This window comes from Lepisma saccharinum, chromosome 20 (assembly GCF_977018435.1).
Source record: "Lepisma saccharinum chromosome 20, izLepSacc3.1, whole genome shotgun sequence".
Classification (NCBI taxonomy): domain Eukaryota; kingdom Metazoa; phylum Arthropoda; class Insecta; order Zygentoma; family Lepismatidae; genus Lepisma; species Lepisma saccharinum.
Genome location: NC_139248.1, coordinates 66,849,929 through 66,867,762, shown reverse-complemented (window position 1 = coordinate 66,867,762; position 17,834 = coordinate 66,849,929). Strand labels below are relative to the sequence as shown.

At 37.0% G+C, this 17,834-nt stretch overlaps 1 protein-coding gene across 1 annotated transcript in view; it reads right to left on the bottom strand.

Annotated features, from left to right (window-relative positions):
- Positions 1-15,754, bottom strand: part of LOC146003310 (small ribosomal subunit protein RACK1-like) — a 28,235-nt gene extending 12,481 nt beyond the window's left edge. The window contains exons 1-4 of the mRNA XM_083141567.1: positions 15,534-15,754; positions 10,618-10,826; positions 8,026-8,136; positions 4,365-4,460 (exon numbers count right to left, since the gene is read on the bottom strand). Coding sequence (XP_082997693.1) covers positions 4,365-4,460; positions 8,026-8,136; positions 10,618-10,826; positions 15,534-15,642 — 525 coding nt within the window. The 5' untranslated portion in view covers positions 15,643-15,754. The remainder of the gene's footprint in view (positions 1-4,364; positions 4,461-8,025; positions 8,137-10,617; positions 10,827-15,533) is intronic.
- Positions 15,755-17,834: the final 2,080 nt, after the last annotated feature.

Genomic DNA, 17,834 nt, shown 5'->3' with positions numbered 1-17,834 from the left:
ATACTTATAATACTCTTGGTTGGCATGCTACAGAGACATGACGAACCATAATTTCTTGAAAATACAGTAGAACGTCGTTTATCTGCATTAATTGGGACTGAATGTTATGCAGATAATCAAATGTGTTTATTTATCAAAGAAAAGCATGTACAGTACAGGTTTATTTCATACAGACAGTACACAGTAATACATACGTATACAGTACAAGAAAACGAAATACATGAGAAAATGAAAAACCACTTGTAATATAAGTACAGTACGTGCCTAAATTACAGTACTGTACCTGTACTGTGTTATTTATGCACAAAAAAAAAATCAGTCCATTTCAAAAAAACTAAAACACATCTAGATCCAATGTACAATTGAAGAAATTGCTTAAATTTGTTCAAAACTGAATCTTGCTTTTTTGAGTGTGCCGATAACTGACGTTGCGGATAAACGACGTTCTACTGTATCCTCTTCTCGAATGAGGGCACATTCCATGTGAGCGGCACAATTGCCAAATTTGGGGCTCTGAAAATCCACATGTCACACACGAACACATTCGAGATTCTCCTAAGGTCAATGTCTGGTGTGGCGTAATCTGCAACAAGATTTTTGGCCTTTTTTGTCAAAAGTTCTGTAGCATGTCTTGCAAGAAGTCCCGATCTAACTCCATTCGACTTCTTCCTCTGGGCCTATGCTAAAAATAGAAATCGATAACCTTGACCACCTCAAGGAAAGAATGATTGATTGAATTAAAAATTTTGGGTGTGTCTGTACCTAGGTCATTTTGCACCCATCACATGATACGGGGTCCAGCCCCTTACCTCATCTAAAAGATAACTAATAATACAACTATAATGCCGTAGACTAAGATATTCTGACTTCAGGCAAAAGCCGAGGCTGTAAAGGGATTCACACAAACAAGGACAACAGACACACGGTCGAAGATTATACTGGCCGTAGGTCCAGACCCCAGAGCCTTGTTAGTCTGCAAAATGCAGTCTAGGGTGTACTACGTGGAAGTGAGGTCGACAATTGGGTGTACTACATGGAAGTAAGGTCGACAATTGGGTGTACTACATGGAAGTAAGGCCGACAATTGGGTGTACTACATGGAAGTAAGGTCGACAATTGGGTGTACTACGTGGAAGTAAGGTCGACAATTGGGTGTACTACATGGAAGTAAGGTCGACAATTGGGTGTACTATGTGGAAGGGTCACCTCTTACACCCCAAGGAAAGAATCAGACAAGCAATTGCAAGCACCACTCCAGATGTTCTTGCCAGTGTGGCCCTAAATTGAATATCATTATGACCTGAGTCAACATTTTAACGGTGCACATATTGAAACTTACTAATGTTGTAAGTAATATTTTTTTGAAGGACTCAATAAAATAAAAGCACTTTAAATCCATTACACAGAATACATACTTCACAGAGACCTCACGAAACCCCACAATTCATTCTCTGAGACCCTGTACTTCCGACATTAACCTCTAACTACCACTACGTACAGCCTGTACGTAGCTGGTACTATTGGCCAAAAAGGAAATATTCTTGCATGGTAATTGCCAAGAAAATGTACGAATGCCTCTGGTTGGGAAGGACCGAAGTCTACGTGTTGCTGTGACATCATTTGAGCACGTGACTATCACAAGCAATGAGCAAAGCATGCTCGTTATGCCATCTGTTGCTGAAAGTACGTAACCATGCTATTGAGGAGACCTGTGTGTTTTTGTTTTGTTGCATATTTGTAAAACAAAAGCAGAAAAATATGGAGGAGGAGGATAGTACTTTGTCGGATTATGTTCCGGAAGAAGAGGAGAGTGACTGTAGTGAGTCTGAATATTCAGATATATCCGATGTGGAAGACGAGGCAAAGTTTGTCGGAGATTGGATATACGTGAATGATCCTATCAGTGATGCACGTGAGAATCAGTCACGTGTTAAAAAAGAATTATATGAATAATATTGTTAAAAAGAAATTACTGATTAATAGATTTAGTTTATTTTGCTTGGATTTTCTGCCATTTTTGCCAATTGCGAAGATGAGGAGAAGCGACGATATTGATGAAGGGACGCTCGCAAAGAACACCTATGCCCAGGCGGGGATTCGAACCTGGGGCACCTGTTGTAGCACGCTGTTATAACCAATCCGCCGCAGAGGTCAGCATTAAAAAGAAATAAATACTAAGCGATGATCGGAGGTCAGCATTACAAAGAAATAAATACTAAGTGATGATCGGAGGTCAGCATTAAAAAGAAATAAATACTAAGTGATGATCGGAGGTCAGCATTTAAAAGAAATAAATACTAAGCGATGATAGGTCAGCGTTAAAAAGAAATAAATACTAAGCGACGATCAGAGGTCAGCGTCAAAAAGAAATAAATAATAAGCGATGATCGGAGGTCAGCATTAAAAAGAAATAAATACTAAGCGACGATCGGAGGTCAGTATTAAAAAGAAATAAATACTATGCAACGATCTGAGATCAGCATTAAAAAGAAATAAATACTATGCAACGATCTGAGATCAGCATTAAAAAGAAATAAATACTAAGCGACGATCGGAGGTCAGCATTAAAAAGAAATAAATACTAAGTGACGATCATGTGACCCATTTCTTTAATGCGAGAAACATTTACGAGACTGTTATGGAAGTAACATGGTCGTGGGATTCTGCTCTCTATCTACAGGCTGAGATTCAACAGGTTAAGACCCAAATACAAGGGATGATCGGAAAAAAGAATGCAGAGCCTGTGAATTCCAGTAGGTATTAATTGGACAAATACACACAGACTCACAGGAAAGGATACTCATACAATACTTCTCAACATAATCTCCTCACTGGTTCAGCAATTATTATAGCGCTATACAAGATTCATGATGCCTGTCTCAAAGAACTATGGGATCCTGGTGTCGGAGCCCAATCCTTACTTCGTGCTATACATCATCATCTGAGTGAAAACCGGTGTCCTCCGAGATGCTTCTTAAAAGGAGCAGAGATGTTCGTAGGTGCAGCAACGACGCAGATTTGAATCAGATAATGTTGCCAGGCACGAAGTAAGGGTTGTGCTCCAACGACAGGATCCCCCAAGTTCTATGAGACAGGCATGAACCTCGTGAAGCAGTGGGATAAATGCCTGAACCAGAGAGGAGACCAGTGGCGGCCGATGAAGTGGGGGGGGGGAGGGGACAGTTATATTGTGTTGCCATTATTGGAAAAAATAAATATTTATACTTCCACTAACTTACTGCGTCACGTTGCGCTGTGTGAAGCTTACAAATTCACTTGGCACGCGACAAGCAGCAAACTGGTATATGATATATGAAGCTGCTTCCCCCTCGTGGGACTGCCAGTACATCTCCATGTTAACTCTAATGTAAACACTTCTTCCACTTCCCTCCCTGATAGGCCCTTGTCAATGCTAAAAAGCGGACTGCATACACTGCTGCAGTCTAATGTACGGTGGCGCTGCCAAGTGGTAGAAATCGAAAGCTCTCGCACTATGATACGGCGACAGCGCATAAACATGTGATTACCGAGAGAAGCAGTGGCCGTCCATGTAACGCATTCGTTTCGCTTGTCAGTAAGTGTGTGACAGTTTAAGTTTTCGAATGGATTCAAAGAGATGTGTTTTCTGGTCAAAAGTTATATAACATGGTGTTCTGAATGGTAAATCGTACAAGTAAAAATGAATAATTCAGTACAGTATTTAAAGTCTGTTCATTTTAGCTATTTAACGCTGCAAGAGAAATATGACAAAAATATGTGGAAGACCAACTCCATTGTTGAATATAATGCAAAGTACAACAAGCCGGTAGAAACAATACACTAGGTGTTTCAATCCTGAAATTTACCAGAAATATGAGTGGATATGTGGCTGTGAAGTAAGTAATTAATTTTTCTGCTTCTCTTGATTTTATTTGGAATTAAGGATGATGCAGTAAACATGGCATGGGTTGAAAAAGGTGTGTCAGACTTAAAACGACTTTATGAGAAATTTCACAGAGTTCAATAGAAGAGTGATTGACAAGTTCGCTACAATGAAAGACCGCCACATGGAGTTCATCTTCAAATAGTTAAGGAAAGCTATTTTTTTTTTTTTTTTTATGAATGCAACCCTCCTAACAATAAGTAGCACGATCCGTCACTGGAGGAGACTATGTTGAGAAGTAGTGTATGAAGCATCCTTTCACGTTGAGTCAGTTTGTATTCGTCTAATACATACCTACTGGAATTTGCAGGGTTTTTTTTTCTTTTTTCTGATCATCCCTCGTATAATCTTACCTAAGGTGATAAGGTGAGTTTATAAAAATAGTATGAATATTAATTTGCTTCCCTCTAATCACAAAGTATTTATTTTAGGATGTACTTACTTTCACTACTTTATCCCATCCAGAGGAAACTATAATTGGATTCTGCAGATTTGGTGAAAAGCGAACACAGGATACCCAGTCGGTGTGGCCATCATCCTGAAAGAATCAACATTTACATATCAACACAAGAAAAGTCTAGTCATGATTCATTTACAAAATTTCATGTGTCTGGGTTATTGATATGGTACAAACTTGTGAACATATACCAGGTGAAGAAACTTTGAACTGAGCCAGGTGGAAATAAGAAAATTAAATTTATAAACAAAATTTTGATACTGTGAAAATTCAGATGAAACCCATGGAAGTTACACGACAACATCAGTCTCTTCTCTTTTAGTGAACTATTTAATAACAATGCATCAACAAATAACATAGCAAGGCACTGGACTCTAGACCAGTGATTCCCAAAGTGTGCACCATGGCACCCCAATAGTGTGTTTATTTTTTAACTTAAGGCTGGAAACTAATCACTAGGAAACAGATTTTACGGTGAAGTAACTTTCCCAAAATATACAGAGCATTCCGTGACATTCGCTACGAGACTCTGCAGCAAGCGGCCCGGCATCAGCACTAGTCTTTCCCGGTGAACGGGATCCACGACAGTCCGTTCTTTTTCGCTCTTCCTGCCTTCGCTCTCTTTCCCTTTCTGTCGACGTTGCAGACTGACACCAGTATAATCCTCCCTCGAAAGTTGTGTTGTGTCATGTCCGTGTGTTGAAGATTGTGGCTTAATATGGCACCACAAAAGTTTACATTACAACAAAGGATTTATCTTGTCGAGTGTTACTTCAGAAAGAGGAATTGTGGAGAAGTGCGACGACATTTTGCAACAAAATTTCCTGGTGTTCCCGTTCCACATAGGACCACTATATTAAACCTCGCAAAAAAGTTTAGAGTAACAGGGTCAGTTCTGAATAAAAGTGGAAAGAAAAATGAAGTATACAAAGACATTCCGCACACCATCCATGAGTTAAAAGAGAGTATTGTACGAGAAATCGGGAGAATTACAGTAGACGAACTTGCACGTGTAAATGCCAATTTCCTTCGGAGATGCCAGGAATGTGTTGCAGCAGAGGGACATCATATTCAACACCATCTATAGTCAAGGTTAGTACACAATATGAAAACTAATTTTAATAGCTGACTCTAGCAACTTTCCCGTTCACCGGGAAAGACAAGCGCTGATGCTGGGCTGCTTGCCACCGAGTTTCGTAGTGAATGTCAGGGAATGCTCTGTAGCGGTTTTCATACTGATCGCTTCAGGTATGTATCTTAGGACATGAAATCACCTTTTTCCTTCCATAATTTGTTAAAAAAATGGATAGAAAAATAAATGATTTTCACTCTTGTTCAGCAGCTACGCAGAATCCTATAGTCTCATTTTGTAGAGCAGAACGAGAGCTATAAAATGGTAAAATATAATCATTGCAGCCCCAAGAATTCCCAAGATAATGTAGAAGAACCCAGGAGAGGAGAGAAGAAGAGCATTCGACATAACCACAATTCTCTATGTTGTCCGCACACATTATATCCAGAAGAGGCAGAAAAAGATAGCATTGAATAAAGGCAATTTATCAGCACCTTTTTGAAAACATTTTCAGAACCTTTCTTTCCCTTTTCCCGACCATGCCTTTGCACACTAGCTGAGCATTGCAAGTGTTAGATAGACCTTCACTCTGACTTGGGCAACACGGAAACATCTTGAAACACTAAGGTAACCATGAAAAGAAAAAGTTTGGGAACCCCTGCTCTAGAGAATGACCAGTTAATAAAAAAGCTACGACTTTAACTTGTGAGTGTGTTATTTCATGTTTGCTGATGCTTACGCCATGAAGACTAATGCAACTGATTTAGGTTCTAGATGGATGAATGATTGCAATTTGTCCCACACCATGGCTGTCTGATCTAAGGCATCAGGATTTGGGCTCAGGAATGCACATTGGTTCGAGTATCTTGGGAGAAACGCACCCTTCTCCTGAGATTTTGGCCAGTGTAAGGTCGGTGGCCTCCCACCATATCGTGAGGAAATTGGGAAGCTACAAATGACTAGCAAACTCTGTAATGGTAATTGTCCACAGATACTGAACACAAATAAAAAATCCACAGCAATTTTTTCTGCAATTATACATCATGGTGACAAATTCGCTGATAACCCTAGGGTCCACACTCTTACAAATGCTATGAGGGGGCACTGAAATGTCTCCTATCTTTATATTGGAAAAAGGTTGAATTTATTTCAATAAAAGAAATGGAGGTAACACACTAGAACTTTACAGTCCATATCTAGACCGGATTTTAAAGGGATCAACACAGATCATGGTATAAACAACAGTGTTGACAATTATCTTCCACCATCAAGATTACATGGTTTTTTAAACAAGAACAGAAATCATGTATTGGATAAAATGTAGAATATTTCTTTATTTAAAAACCAGAAATGTAGAAATGGCTGCTGTAACAAAAAAATAATGCAAATGAACAAAAACAACTGTGCTGCACCACTTTCTCATTTGGAACATAAATAAAGATATGAAACTTACAGAAACGGCAATACCGTTGACACTGCCTTATACATAACTCAGTTCTAAGTAATTGTGTTATACAAGTAAATTAAGGTCCCGGCAAATTATAATTTAAAAACGTGTTCATTAACCCTTATTTGTACGTAATACACTTATACGCAATTTGGTGTAATACGTACTAATTTTCATAAAATACAGTTGATTTGTACATAATCAAGCTTCAACAATGTCACAGAAGTGACAATATGTAGTTGTGACTGTCTGCCATGGACAATAGAAAAAGGAAAAGTTACACGCTTCACCAGAAAGTAAAATTTTATACAGGAAGTGGATGCTAATCCACATAAAACTAAAACTGAAATAGCTGCAGATTTAGGCATTGCTTTTACCACACTTGGTGCAGTCATTAGTAGGGCCCAGATTTTGACGACATTTCATCTTTTAACTGGTGCAACGTAGACATTGCTAACTAGTACAGAAATCCTGAACACCCTCCTCAGGTTGAAGAAATGTAATTTTTTTGGGTCATTTTTTAAAATTTGGCATCATTTTTAGGCCATTTTAAAATATTTTTTTGTCATTTTTTAAAAAAATTTGTCATTGCATGCTGAAACATAAGAAGCTCAACAATTTCTGTTTTGTATGAATGTTATACTATTTTCAATAAGCAGATTGAGTTTTGTACAAATTTTTGGGTAATTTTTCGAAGGTTTTTACGTCATCAAAATCCGGGCCCTGGTCATTAGTAAAAGAAATGCTATTTTAGACGATTTTTTAAAAAATAGGTAGTAAAACTACAAAACTATGGTGTCTACTGTAGTATTTAAGATTCAAAGTGTTCACTAATAAAGAGGCAAAAAATGTAATGAATTTAAGAATTAAACTTTTAGATTAGTTAATTTACCACTTTAACAGAAATAACATGTAGTACATATATCTTGTTCCTCAAAATAGATACAATTACAGAAATATAATAACAAATTCTCAGTTATAAGCATTATTTTCTCTTCACCTTGACATACGTATACCTTAGGTTCAACTGTATTTGCTCTTGTTCAAGTTAGTCATATCTGAAAAGAGATTCAAATATTTTGATGTGACACTATGGATTTTTATAGTAAAGAAAATCTTCAACTAACCTGCATTGTGTACTTGCACTGGGCCAATGTATTCCATAGCTTTATCGTCTTGTCTCTACTGCCGGAAACAATCTGGCGATTATCTGCCGAGAAAGCTACACTCAGCACATCCTAAAGAAGAAAAAATGCAATTACCCCATTATAACTTGTGACTAGGGTTGGACGATATCGGAAATTTGATATTGCGTTATATCGTGAAGAAATCTTCAATTGAGTTGTGCTCTGAAAACCTCTCATTATTTCCTTAGGCAGCAAAAAATACTTCCACATATTTTTTTAAAAAATCTAGATTGATTGGCTGAATTGCTTTATTATACTTCGCCTTTTGTGCCACTTTTGACTAATTTGCGAAGATGAGTGATGATATAATGAAATTGATGGACACTGACAAACATCCATGCCCCATGCTGGGATTCAAACCCGGGATCCCTGGCGTCGTAGCGCAAATTTTTTAAATCTAGCTTAGAAAATCTGATATAATGTAATCCTGGCCATAACTTACAACTGAAGCACTTTTTTTTCTGAGTGATTAATGTTGTACACAGGAGAGGGAGGAAATACTCTACAGGGTGTCCAAGAAGTCTTTGTACCTCTATTACCCCTGAATATATGCAATATTTATTTATTAGAGCATATATATGTATATATTTACATTAAAATATGCTTGTGTAATTAACATTATGTTGCAGTAGTACATTCTTACAAACAACAAACAATGTACCTAGAGTATCTGTATGCACCCTCTAGCTGCTCAACCTTGCAACTGTGTCTGCGCACATCAGCCAACTACCAAATCGAATCATGTGAGTATTCCACGTGACCTATGCCAACCACAAAAATGAAATTATTCCCAAGCAACCGACTACCAGCCAATTTTCAATATGGCTGCAACAAGATACATGGAAATAGGGGTAACGGGACTTCTTGGACACACTGTGCATAACCAAACAATAATCATAAACTACTTACAAATTACAAATTGTAACAGCAAGCATGAAGTACTAGAATTATAAAGCAATTACTAAACCTACTCAAACATACTGGAGCAGGACCACAATCTTGAGGTAAAATATTTATTCTTAAAAAACAAACAAAAAGCTAACATATGGAAAATAAAATAAAGGAATATCACTTTGAAATTCAGTACATGTGATGGATAAATCATTATGCATAACAAAGTGAACATGTGCCTCTACACACATACAGAATTCTATTAATGTCAAAAACAGGGTTTCTATCAAAGTAACAAATCCAACATCTTGACTTTTTCAAGACTTTATCTTGACCATTCTTTCCTTCCCACCCCTTTTTTCTTAACATTTATTTAATCGCCCCCTACTTAGGTACAGTTGGAAATTAAGAAAATAGATATTTTTATTCAATGAAAAACCCCTACCACAAGGCCAGTTAAGATGAAAACTGAAGCTGTATTTATGCATGTAAAAATTAATGTTTAAGACTTCATCGTGGTTGGGGAATGACTACATTATTTAATATTTTCACAAAACGTCACGTTTCTTAGGAAACAAAATTAACAAATCTTAACCACAACTCAATACAATTTTAGGTTTCCAAATATTCAATTTTATCAAATCCCAGTACAGGTAAAGGAGAAAGTCTAAATATGGGCGAAGGTTTAAATATGGGTTTTGGAGTTATCAGCGCTGCCGGGTGCTGCAGCCTGGCAGAGGCTATTGGAACTGGTTATCTGTCAAGGACAAAGGTTACAGTGCCAATTTGCAAGAGAAAGTGATGGTTATTTCAGCCTTGGACGCTGTTACAGAATTGCGACCTACGAAAAGTTTTTGCAGGTATGTTTTAACTCAGCGTTTTCTGAATTTTCATCTGCTTTGTATAGGTTATGATACTAGTGGTACATAAAACAAATGTGGGCTTTTATAATGCCATGATTTGTTTGTGAAATATGTACCACAGAGAGCGAAAATAAATTGAAGAAAAAAAATAGCATGATTGTCTAAATATGGGCTATGACATGAGGTCTAATGTTGAGATCACATTTTCAACAAATATTTGGATGTTTTTCTTAATTTCGATTTTTCCCATTCCGTGTGATTTTCAAAACAACAGATTATTCATAAATATGAATTTTATAATGTTTTAGCGATAAATGACTTTTTTTAAAAAATTTATAATTGCTTTTTGTCATATTGCCACTAGTAGCCCATATATAGACCACAATTTTGAAATACATCACTTACCATTTTTTGGAAATTGCTTTTTTTTAAAAAAAAAATTGAGACCTTCTATACTTTAGCATGCTATTACATTTAAGTAAGATATGCATTTTAAAAGCAGGTGCTTGATATATTAATATTTTCCTCGGAAAATGACAACATAAAAAAGGGGGGGGGGCATATTTAGACCTTTTCCTCTATATAAAAATGTAAATTCACTATACTGTAAAAAAAAATAGCAAAAATTCTTGACCACAAGCATAATTTCTTTACCTTTGCTACACTTTCTTGACAGGTAGAAACCCTGAAAAATTAAACATGTATAATACTAATATTGGAATAAAGCAATCTGAACTTGTGCTCCATATTTATTTCTCTGCAAATAGATCAGCCTTACCTTTGTATGATCAACAAAACGACGAGTGCTCACACCATTAGCCAAGTCCCACAAGCGAAGGCTCTTGTCCCATGATCCTGAAAGGGCAAAGTGTCCATCTGAAGATATTACAACATCACTAACGAAGTGATTGTGTCCATGCAATCGCTTCTGCGGGATGCCATACTGCATCTCGTCACGCGTAAGTTTCCACAGCATTAACGAGCGATCTGCAAGAAATAGAAACAACTGAAAATATTAATATAAAAATATCTATACATAGTGTTTTAAAATGATTTGAACGATTTCAACTCATGGTATTTTAAATTCATAAATTGTCAGAATAAGATACAATTTCATACATATGTAAAGTAACTGTCAAGTGTAAGGTGTGTATTTATTTCAATATCATCAGAATGGGCACTGCTGCTAAAAAAAAAAAATCTGGGTGTATGCAAGAGTATGAATTTCTCCCAATGTTGCAAGTGGAAGAGTTTTTTTAACTATTATTATTATTATTATTATTAAGCTAGACACAATACTTGAAAAATATGATGAGTGAGAATTTTCAGACTCCCATGTATTCCTTATGGAGAAAAAGACCTCAACAACTTCAACTTCAAGTTGCAACTAATCAAATGGAAGTTTCAAATTTTCTGCTGGTCAAAACCTTCATCAAACTGCTCTCTTTCCGTCGATCTATTTTTCTATGCCATCGGAAGTTTGATATTCTCAAGAGAACAAATCAAATAATACTCTCATAAGCACAATGCTTTTCTCCTTGACGTCTGTTGTGGCAGACAAAGGTTGTTCACATAACAAAATAAGGGAGCTGTCGAACATGTGAGCACAAAACACGGGTGATTCACCAAATTTCAACAAGTGTCGAACCCTATTCGAAAATACACAACGTTGGGTTTTGATGTGCATTGAAAGGCATGTTGTTTACCATTCATAAAAATACCAGTTTCATTGCCCTACGGCAATTGCAACATTAATCGGACAGAGGGTTGTCGAAGTTTGGTGCCGTGCATGTCGAATTTTGTGACACTCCCTGAAACGCCATTTCTGTCTTCTGTCATTGCTATTTTCATGAAATCGCTCCTCCTTCCTGTGTCACTAAATGTGAGGGACCTGAACTATACAAAATTGCAATAACAACACCAAAAAATGACACACTATAATTACATGTTTATATTGTCTTAATGTGATAAACTGAACTAATTCCATGCAAATTAAATTGCCGTATGATGAAAATTTTGTCTTATTACAATTTTTTAATGTTCTTAACAATTCTGTGAAAATGTTGCAAAATTGGCCTGATTAATGATAAATATTACACTGAACTAAAATTTGGCCTCATACAGTACATGATTTTCCTTGTTCTACGATTTTGTGAAAAATGTAGGGGTGTGCGGGACAGAATTTTTTGGGTCGGGACGGGAAATGTTTAAAATTTCCCGAAGCTCTGGAAATCTCGAATTCTACACGTCATTTTCACTTTAAGTGATTGTTTTTGCATTTCTGGTACAAAAATTAACAATTTTCGATATGTTCGAGCCATTTACAATGCAGAAAACATCGAGAACTAACGACTTTTAAAAACGACCATTCGGTATTTCCCAACTGCTCTGGATCCTGAAAAGTCTGGAATCTTTTCGGGATCCTGCACACACCTAGAAAAATGTTGCAAAATTGCAAAAATGAGAATAAAAGTAAGCTTAATTTTAATTTATTCTCCGACATTAAAATCAGTTTTTCGTGATCCTCACAATGAGTAAGAAGGAGACAAGCTTGCTTCTTTCTGAATCCTAAAGGAGGCAAAGTTCTTGCCCAGCAAGGAACAAAGGTTGTACAAAGGAGCCGCTTGATAATTAATTTACATTAAACTCAGCCTAATTTGTTCCTTACTTTAGCTTCTTTTGGCCAAGTCCAAAAACTTCCAAGAAAGCAAAGAGAAACACTGCCTGCTGTGATTACATCTCCTTAAATGATCAAATACTTTACAAACGAGGAGGATTGACTTGGTGTTTTAAGTTCACTTTATGCACAGTAAGGCTAATCAGGACTGGACTTACTTACAGCTTAAAGTGGGATCCCAACCACTATGTGCCTGCATCGGGGATCGAACTCGGGACCCCTTGATTACAAGGCGACGATCCTACCACTGCTAACAAAGGAGGAGAAAAAGTGTCAAGTAGAGGAGGCAAAAGAGCTAGAGAGATGAAGAAACTTGCTGCACAGAACGAGAAGACAAAGAGTTTAGGCAAAAAGGGAAAGAAATGGGTTGAAATGAGAGACTCAGAATCTTCAGATGAAATGCCATTAGAGATTGTCAATGAAAGTGATGTAAAAGAAGGGGATTTCATTCTTGTGGAATTTTTAGGGAGGGGGGAAAGAAATGCATCAAAATTTACTTACCTATGTGTTGTTGAGGAGATCCTGAAAGATGTAATAAAAGTGATTGGACTTAAAGAGTGTTTATGTGGCCAAGAAGGAATTTGTCACCAATGAAAGTGATGTTTCATTCATATCAGACCGTCAAATTATTGGTCGTGTTGAGTTGCCAGATTTGGTAATGAAGGGGGAATGGGTCAGATATGTTGTCAAGAAAAAAAAATGTCTAAGAGAGATAGGTTTTTGATTTTGAGGACTCACACTTAACTTCAGACAAAGTTGTTTTGCATTTGTTTAAAGTTTATGTTAATTATTAGTGTTATGTATAATGTTACCAATATCACAGGTACCAACAGCAATTGTTCCTTAACATCTAGGCTTGGCTAAGTAAATGTTATAGTTAGTCCTCAAAATTTTTTCCTTGTTTTTGATACACCATTGGGAATCACCCTGTAAAACATTGTTTCAAAGTTGTAATATAAATGCAGTGTTTTTTTTGCTTTGATGTACCTAGCCTTTGGCATGGTAAGTAATTCATGTTAATATTTTAAATTTTGTTGATCATAAAAGAGGGGGGGGGGGTTAACAACAAATCTTTTTTTGTTCAGTTCAGGCCCTGATAAATCTGTAAACTCAGTTGAATATAATAAAATGCCAATAGAAGGACATGTGCAGTTATTAGTATTATTAACATCTGCATATTTAGTGTCTGATGTTGAGATATAAGGGGGTGTCGAATTTTTGTACACAAACTGTTGAAATTAAGGACAGGGTGTCGAACTTAGGGACATATTGTAGGATTCACTTTTTGATTTTTTTATAATTATGCAACGTAACCGTTGGAATAAAAGGTAAAAAAAAAGGTAAAGTGTTCCCCTGTGCATAGCACCACGCATGAAGGCGTATAGGGGGAATGCAAAATACTTTTTGGGTGAAAGTAGAATCTTTAAACTTTCAGGCAAAAAAAAAATTACTCGCATTTATGAAGTACGAAAGCCACTACAAGCAATTAACTGCAAAAATTTTACTTAACCTGTCGAACTTAGGGATGTTTACCTTACTTATACAGTTTGAGCATTGTTACACACAATATACAATAAAACTTGTTGCCCTAGCACAAATGGTTTATTTGTTACATGCGATGAAATTGTTAACTATTGAGTTAAGATAATAATAATATTTATTATTTCCATAAACCTGTGACACATAGGCATGGAAAATGTCAAAGGTAACAAGTGGATTATTAGCAAATAAAAAAATTCCACTCCCATGTGACTTTCTGCTCCTGGTTATCATGGTGTAAATGCCACATCAATGCAATAAAACCAAATAATCCAAGCCTAAAAACGTATAAATAGTAGCAATGCAAGAACACAAGAGTGCTCACAAAATCAAACCTGCCCTGCCTAACCTAATAACATAAGAGTGGGATGGAAATTATTGTGTACAAAAGATCCTGTTAAGTAATAAAAAAATCAACACATGTGGGAGTTCAGAAGACCCTTTTCTGCGACGTATCTAACAGAAAGAAAAGGTCTCGGGAGACACTTCAATTCCCTGTTATTAATGACACGTTTTACGACCATCTGGCTTGTTTTACAAATCTGTCGGTAAAACTTCGATAGCGTCCCAAAGGATTTCTTCAATTTTACACAAGAAACTACTTGCCGAAATGAGTTTCTGTAGCATCAAGTTCAAATTCTTGTTGGTATTTTCATCGAGAAAAACAGAGTTGTCCGTATACTCTAAATTGAATGAAAGGAGTGCTAATGGAAACTAACCTAACCTCGTAGGCATAGCTACCTCGTCCCCGTGATGGTTTGTAGGGCTAACATCAATGGTTTTTGGGGATACCCGTGGATGGTTTCTGGGGTTAACGTCAATGGCTTGTGGGGTTACCCGTGTATGGTTTTTGTGGCAAATGTCAATGGTTTGTGGGGCTACCCATGTATGGTTTAATAATTACTCTTTATGTCAAAAATTGAACTTTTTTCGAGAAAAAAGCAAAATAGGACCTTGAAGAATCTTTCGCAATGCAGAATAGTTAAGTACGAACGTTAAAAATGAAATAAACGAGTGAGAGGTGTTGGAACGCTATCGAAGTTTTACCAATCTGTCAACTCCGGTTAATAAATTTACACGTTTTGGAAGAAATGCAAACGCTAGAAAAATGTTTACTATAACTATCCTGAAAAGAAGATAGTTCTTGTTTAAAAGCGATATCTAAAAATATTTATATGGGCGACTAGAGCAACTTCACTCAACACCACACGGATAGATGAAACGTCGAAAATCGTATAAATCAAAAACGCAGAATAGGCCTATTATTCAAATCGGTTAGGAAACGGTCGAAGGAAATATGTAGAGCACCCAAAAGTTAAGGCATACCGTTACCACGTTCCGAAGTTTCATTTAAAGTTATTCTCAAAATAACCTACCAGAAGTATAACTACTAAAATAAATACTATTTAAAATCAACTCGTACAGGTTGCTTGTCACATGCGAAACAGGCTGAATTTGTAAATTATAAATGCACCTACCTCTAGAAGTAGACAATATCATTTCAGGATATTTTGGGTTCGTTGCAATTTGAGTAACCCAATCATTGTGACCTCGGAGGGTGCCACGTAATTGCAGTGACTCAGACATTTTAATCCACCGTATGGAAGAACAATCAGACTTTTCTAATTCACCACCCACACTTGTGTTTCTCTGCTTTCAGACTTCCCTCTGTCGTCGCCTTCTTCTTCTTCTTCTTTCTGCAAACTCACTGGTCTCACTTATAGCACACTTGTGAACCACCTCTGATCAAGCCACGCCCTTCGATTTTGATGTCACAGAAATTAAACCGTAATCCTGCTAGGAGCCCTAAACCTAACATGCCTGACCTAACAACGAAAACATTTAACTGTACGTCAGAAAACGAAGGCGGGACTTGACCATGAAGAAGAAAACAACATACCACAATTTATTTGGTAAAATTTTCCGTTAGTGGAAATGGTGGAGGAGAGAAGTAAGGCACTTCAATAATTTGAACGGAAAAATGTATTGTTTACCTTAGTAATGTTTCCTTGTTTTTGAGGGCATTGACGGGCGAGGAGGGGGGTGTTAAACGGAAACTATAATAATTCACAGTAAATGAAAATTGACCTGTGTTTTGTAAATGGATTTTCGGTGGGCGTTCTGGCGGACAGGCTAGCACAGTACAAGGTCCCAGGTTCGTATTCTTCATAAAACATGACTTAATTGTTATAATTATTCATATTTCTTGTTTTACTTTTTTCTTGTAATCTAAGGGAGAATTCACACCGAAGAAACATGCGACATGCAACACGCGACACGAGTGTTTCACACCGAAGAGACAAGATGCACGCGGCAAGCAACACTGGTTTCTTTGCTCAGTTTGCGTGGTCACCCGAAAATAACGTAACAAGATACATCGTTACATGTAAACTGCGTTGTAAAATTTGTGCAAGTTATTGAAACTTGGGAGAGGCATGTTGTGCACGAGAAAACTGAGAAATAATATGCACTGAACTCAAACTGTATACGCTAGACTTTTCAGCCTGAATAAAGCGAATACCTAAACACTAGAGAAATAGAGAAATGGTTCTCAATCTTCGTGAAACCATGTCAAGGTATTTTTTTTTAAGTCAATGCCCTTAGCCGAAGAATTTTCCTCGTAAATCTTTACAGTATTTAAGATTTTATGCATGAATGAACATGTACCTATGAAATTAAATATTGATAAATAAGTTCTAGCATGATCATAAAGAGTAATAATAGTTTGATTACGTGTGTAGGATTGTTGACAAATATAAAAATATGGAAGACAAAGTGGTAACGTCGTCTCCTTGAAATTAAGTGATCCCGGGTTCGATAAACGGGAAGGCACCGGGCAGATCAAGTTCTGATTAGTCTATTTGTGCATAAAATGGACTTTAAAAACGAAAACTCACAACTCAAATATGATATTGGGATTACGATAGTTGTCAACCAGTTTCAGCAGAACATTTCACAGCTCAGTATAGTTGATACGAGGGCACGGTATCGGGTTGCGGCCCGGCGGTTGAAAAACAATGCACTAGACTACTTTACCATGTTAACTAATATAGTTTAGACTAAAGTGCCTCCATAAGCTGGCTTTTTCAAATAAAAGCAGTCAGGTAAATGGCCAAAACACGGCCTCTTTTCACGATGTTGAAGGCAAATTACAGCCGATAGATAACTGCATCAAAAAACTTGATAAAGCGAAATGAACGTTGTGTTTAAATCTTAAAACATTGTGTATATATATATATTGATACTTTATTATATCAACAAATTAGAGGATCAAACATAATGCTGGTTGGGCTCTCTTCTAGAGTCTAAATACAGCTCGTTGGAATGAAGCATTCGCTGCGCATGCGCGAACAAGAAACTGAAGCAACACGATTCACGGCACAGATTAGATGCACGGTATTGAGAAAACGGCACAGTCCGAGAGGCACGTAAGCGACCTGCGACACGTGCATCTTGCCGTGTCTCTTCGGTTCGAAAGGTTGCATTGATTACTGAGGGTTGGCTTCCAAGCGACACGTGTTTCGTGTTGCATGTTGCGTGTCGCGTGTTGCGTGTTTCTTCGGTGTGAATTCTCCCTTAAATGTATTAACGAAATATATTCTGACCACTAGAACAGTTCTGTATCGTTCAAATTTGTATAACTAAAATATAAATTATATTTATACAATAAAGGAGAAAAGGTTTATTTAAAAAGAAGAGGAATCCCTCAGCCCTCGAAGGGCCTTGGCCTATCTCCCGACTGCCAGTCTCCCTCCCATAATCCTATCTAGAGCTGTGGA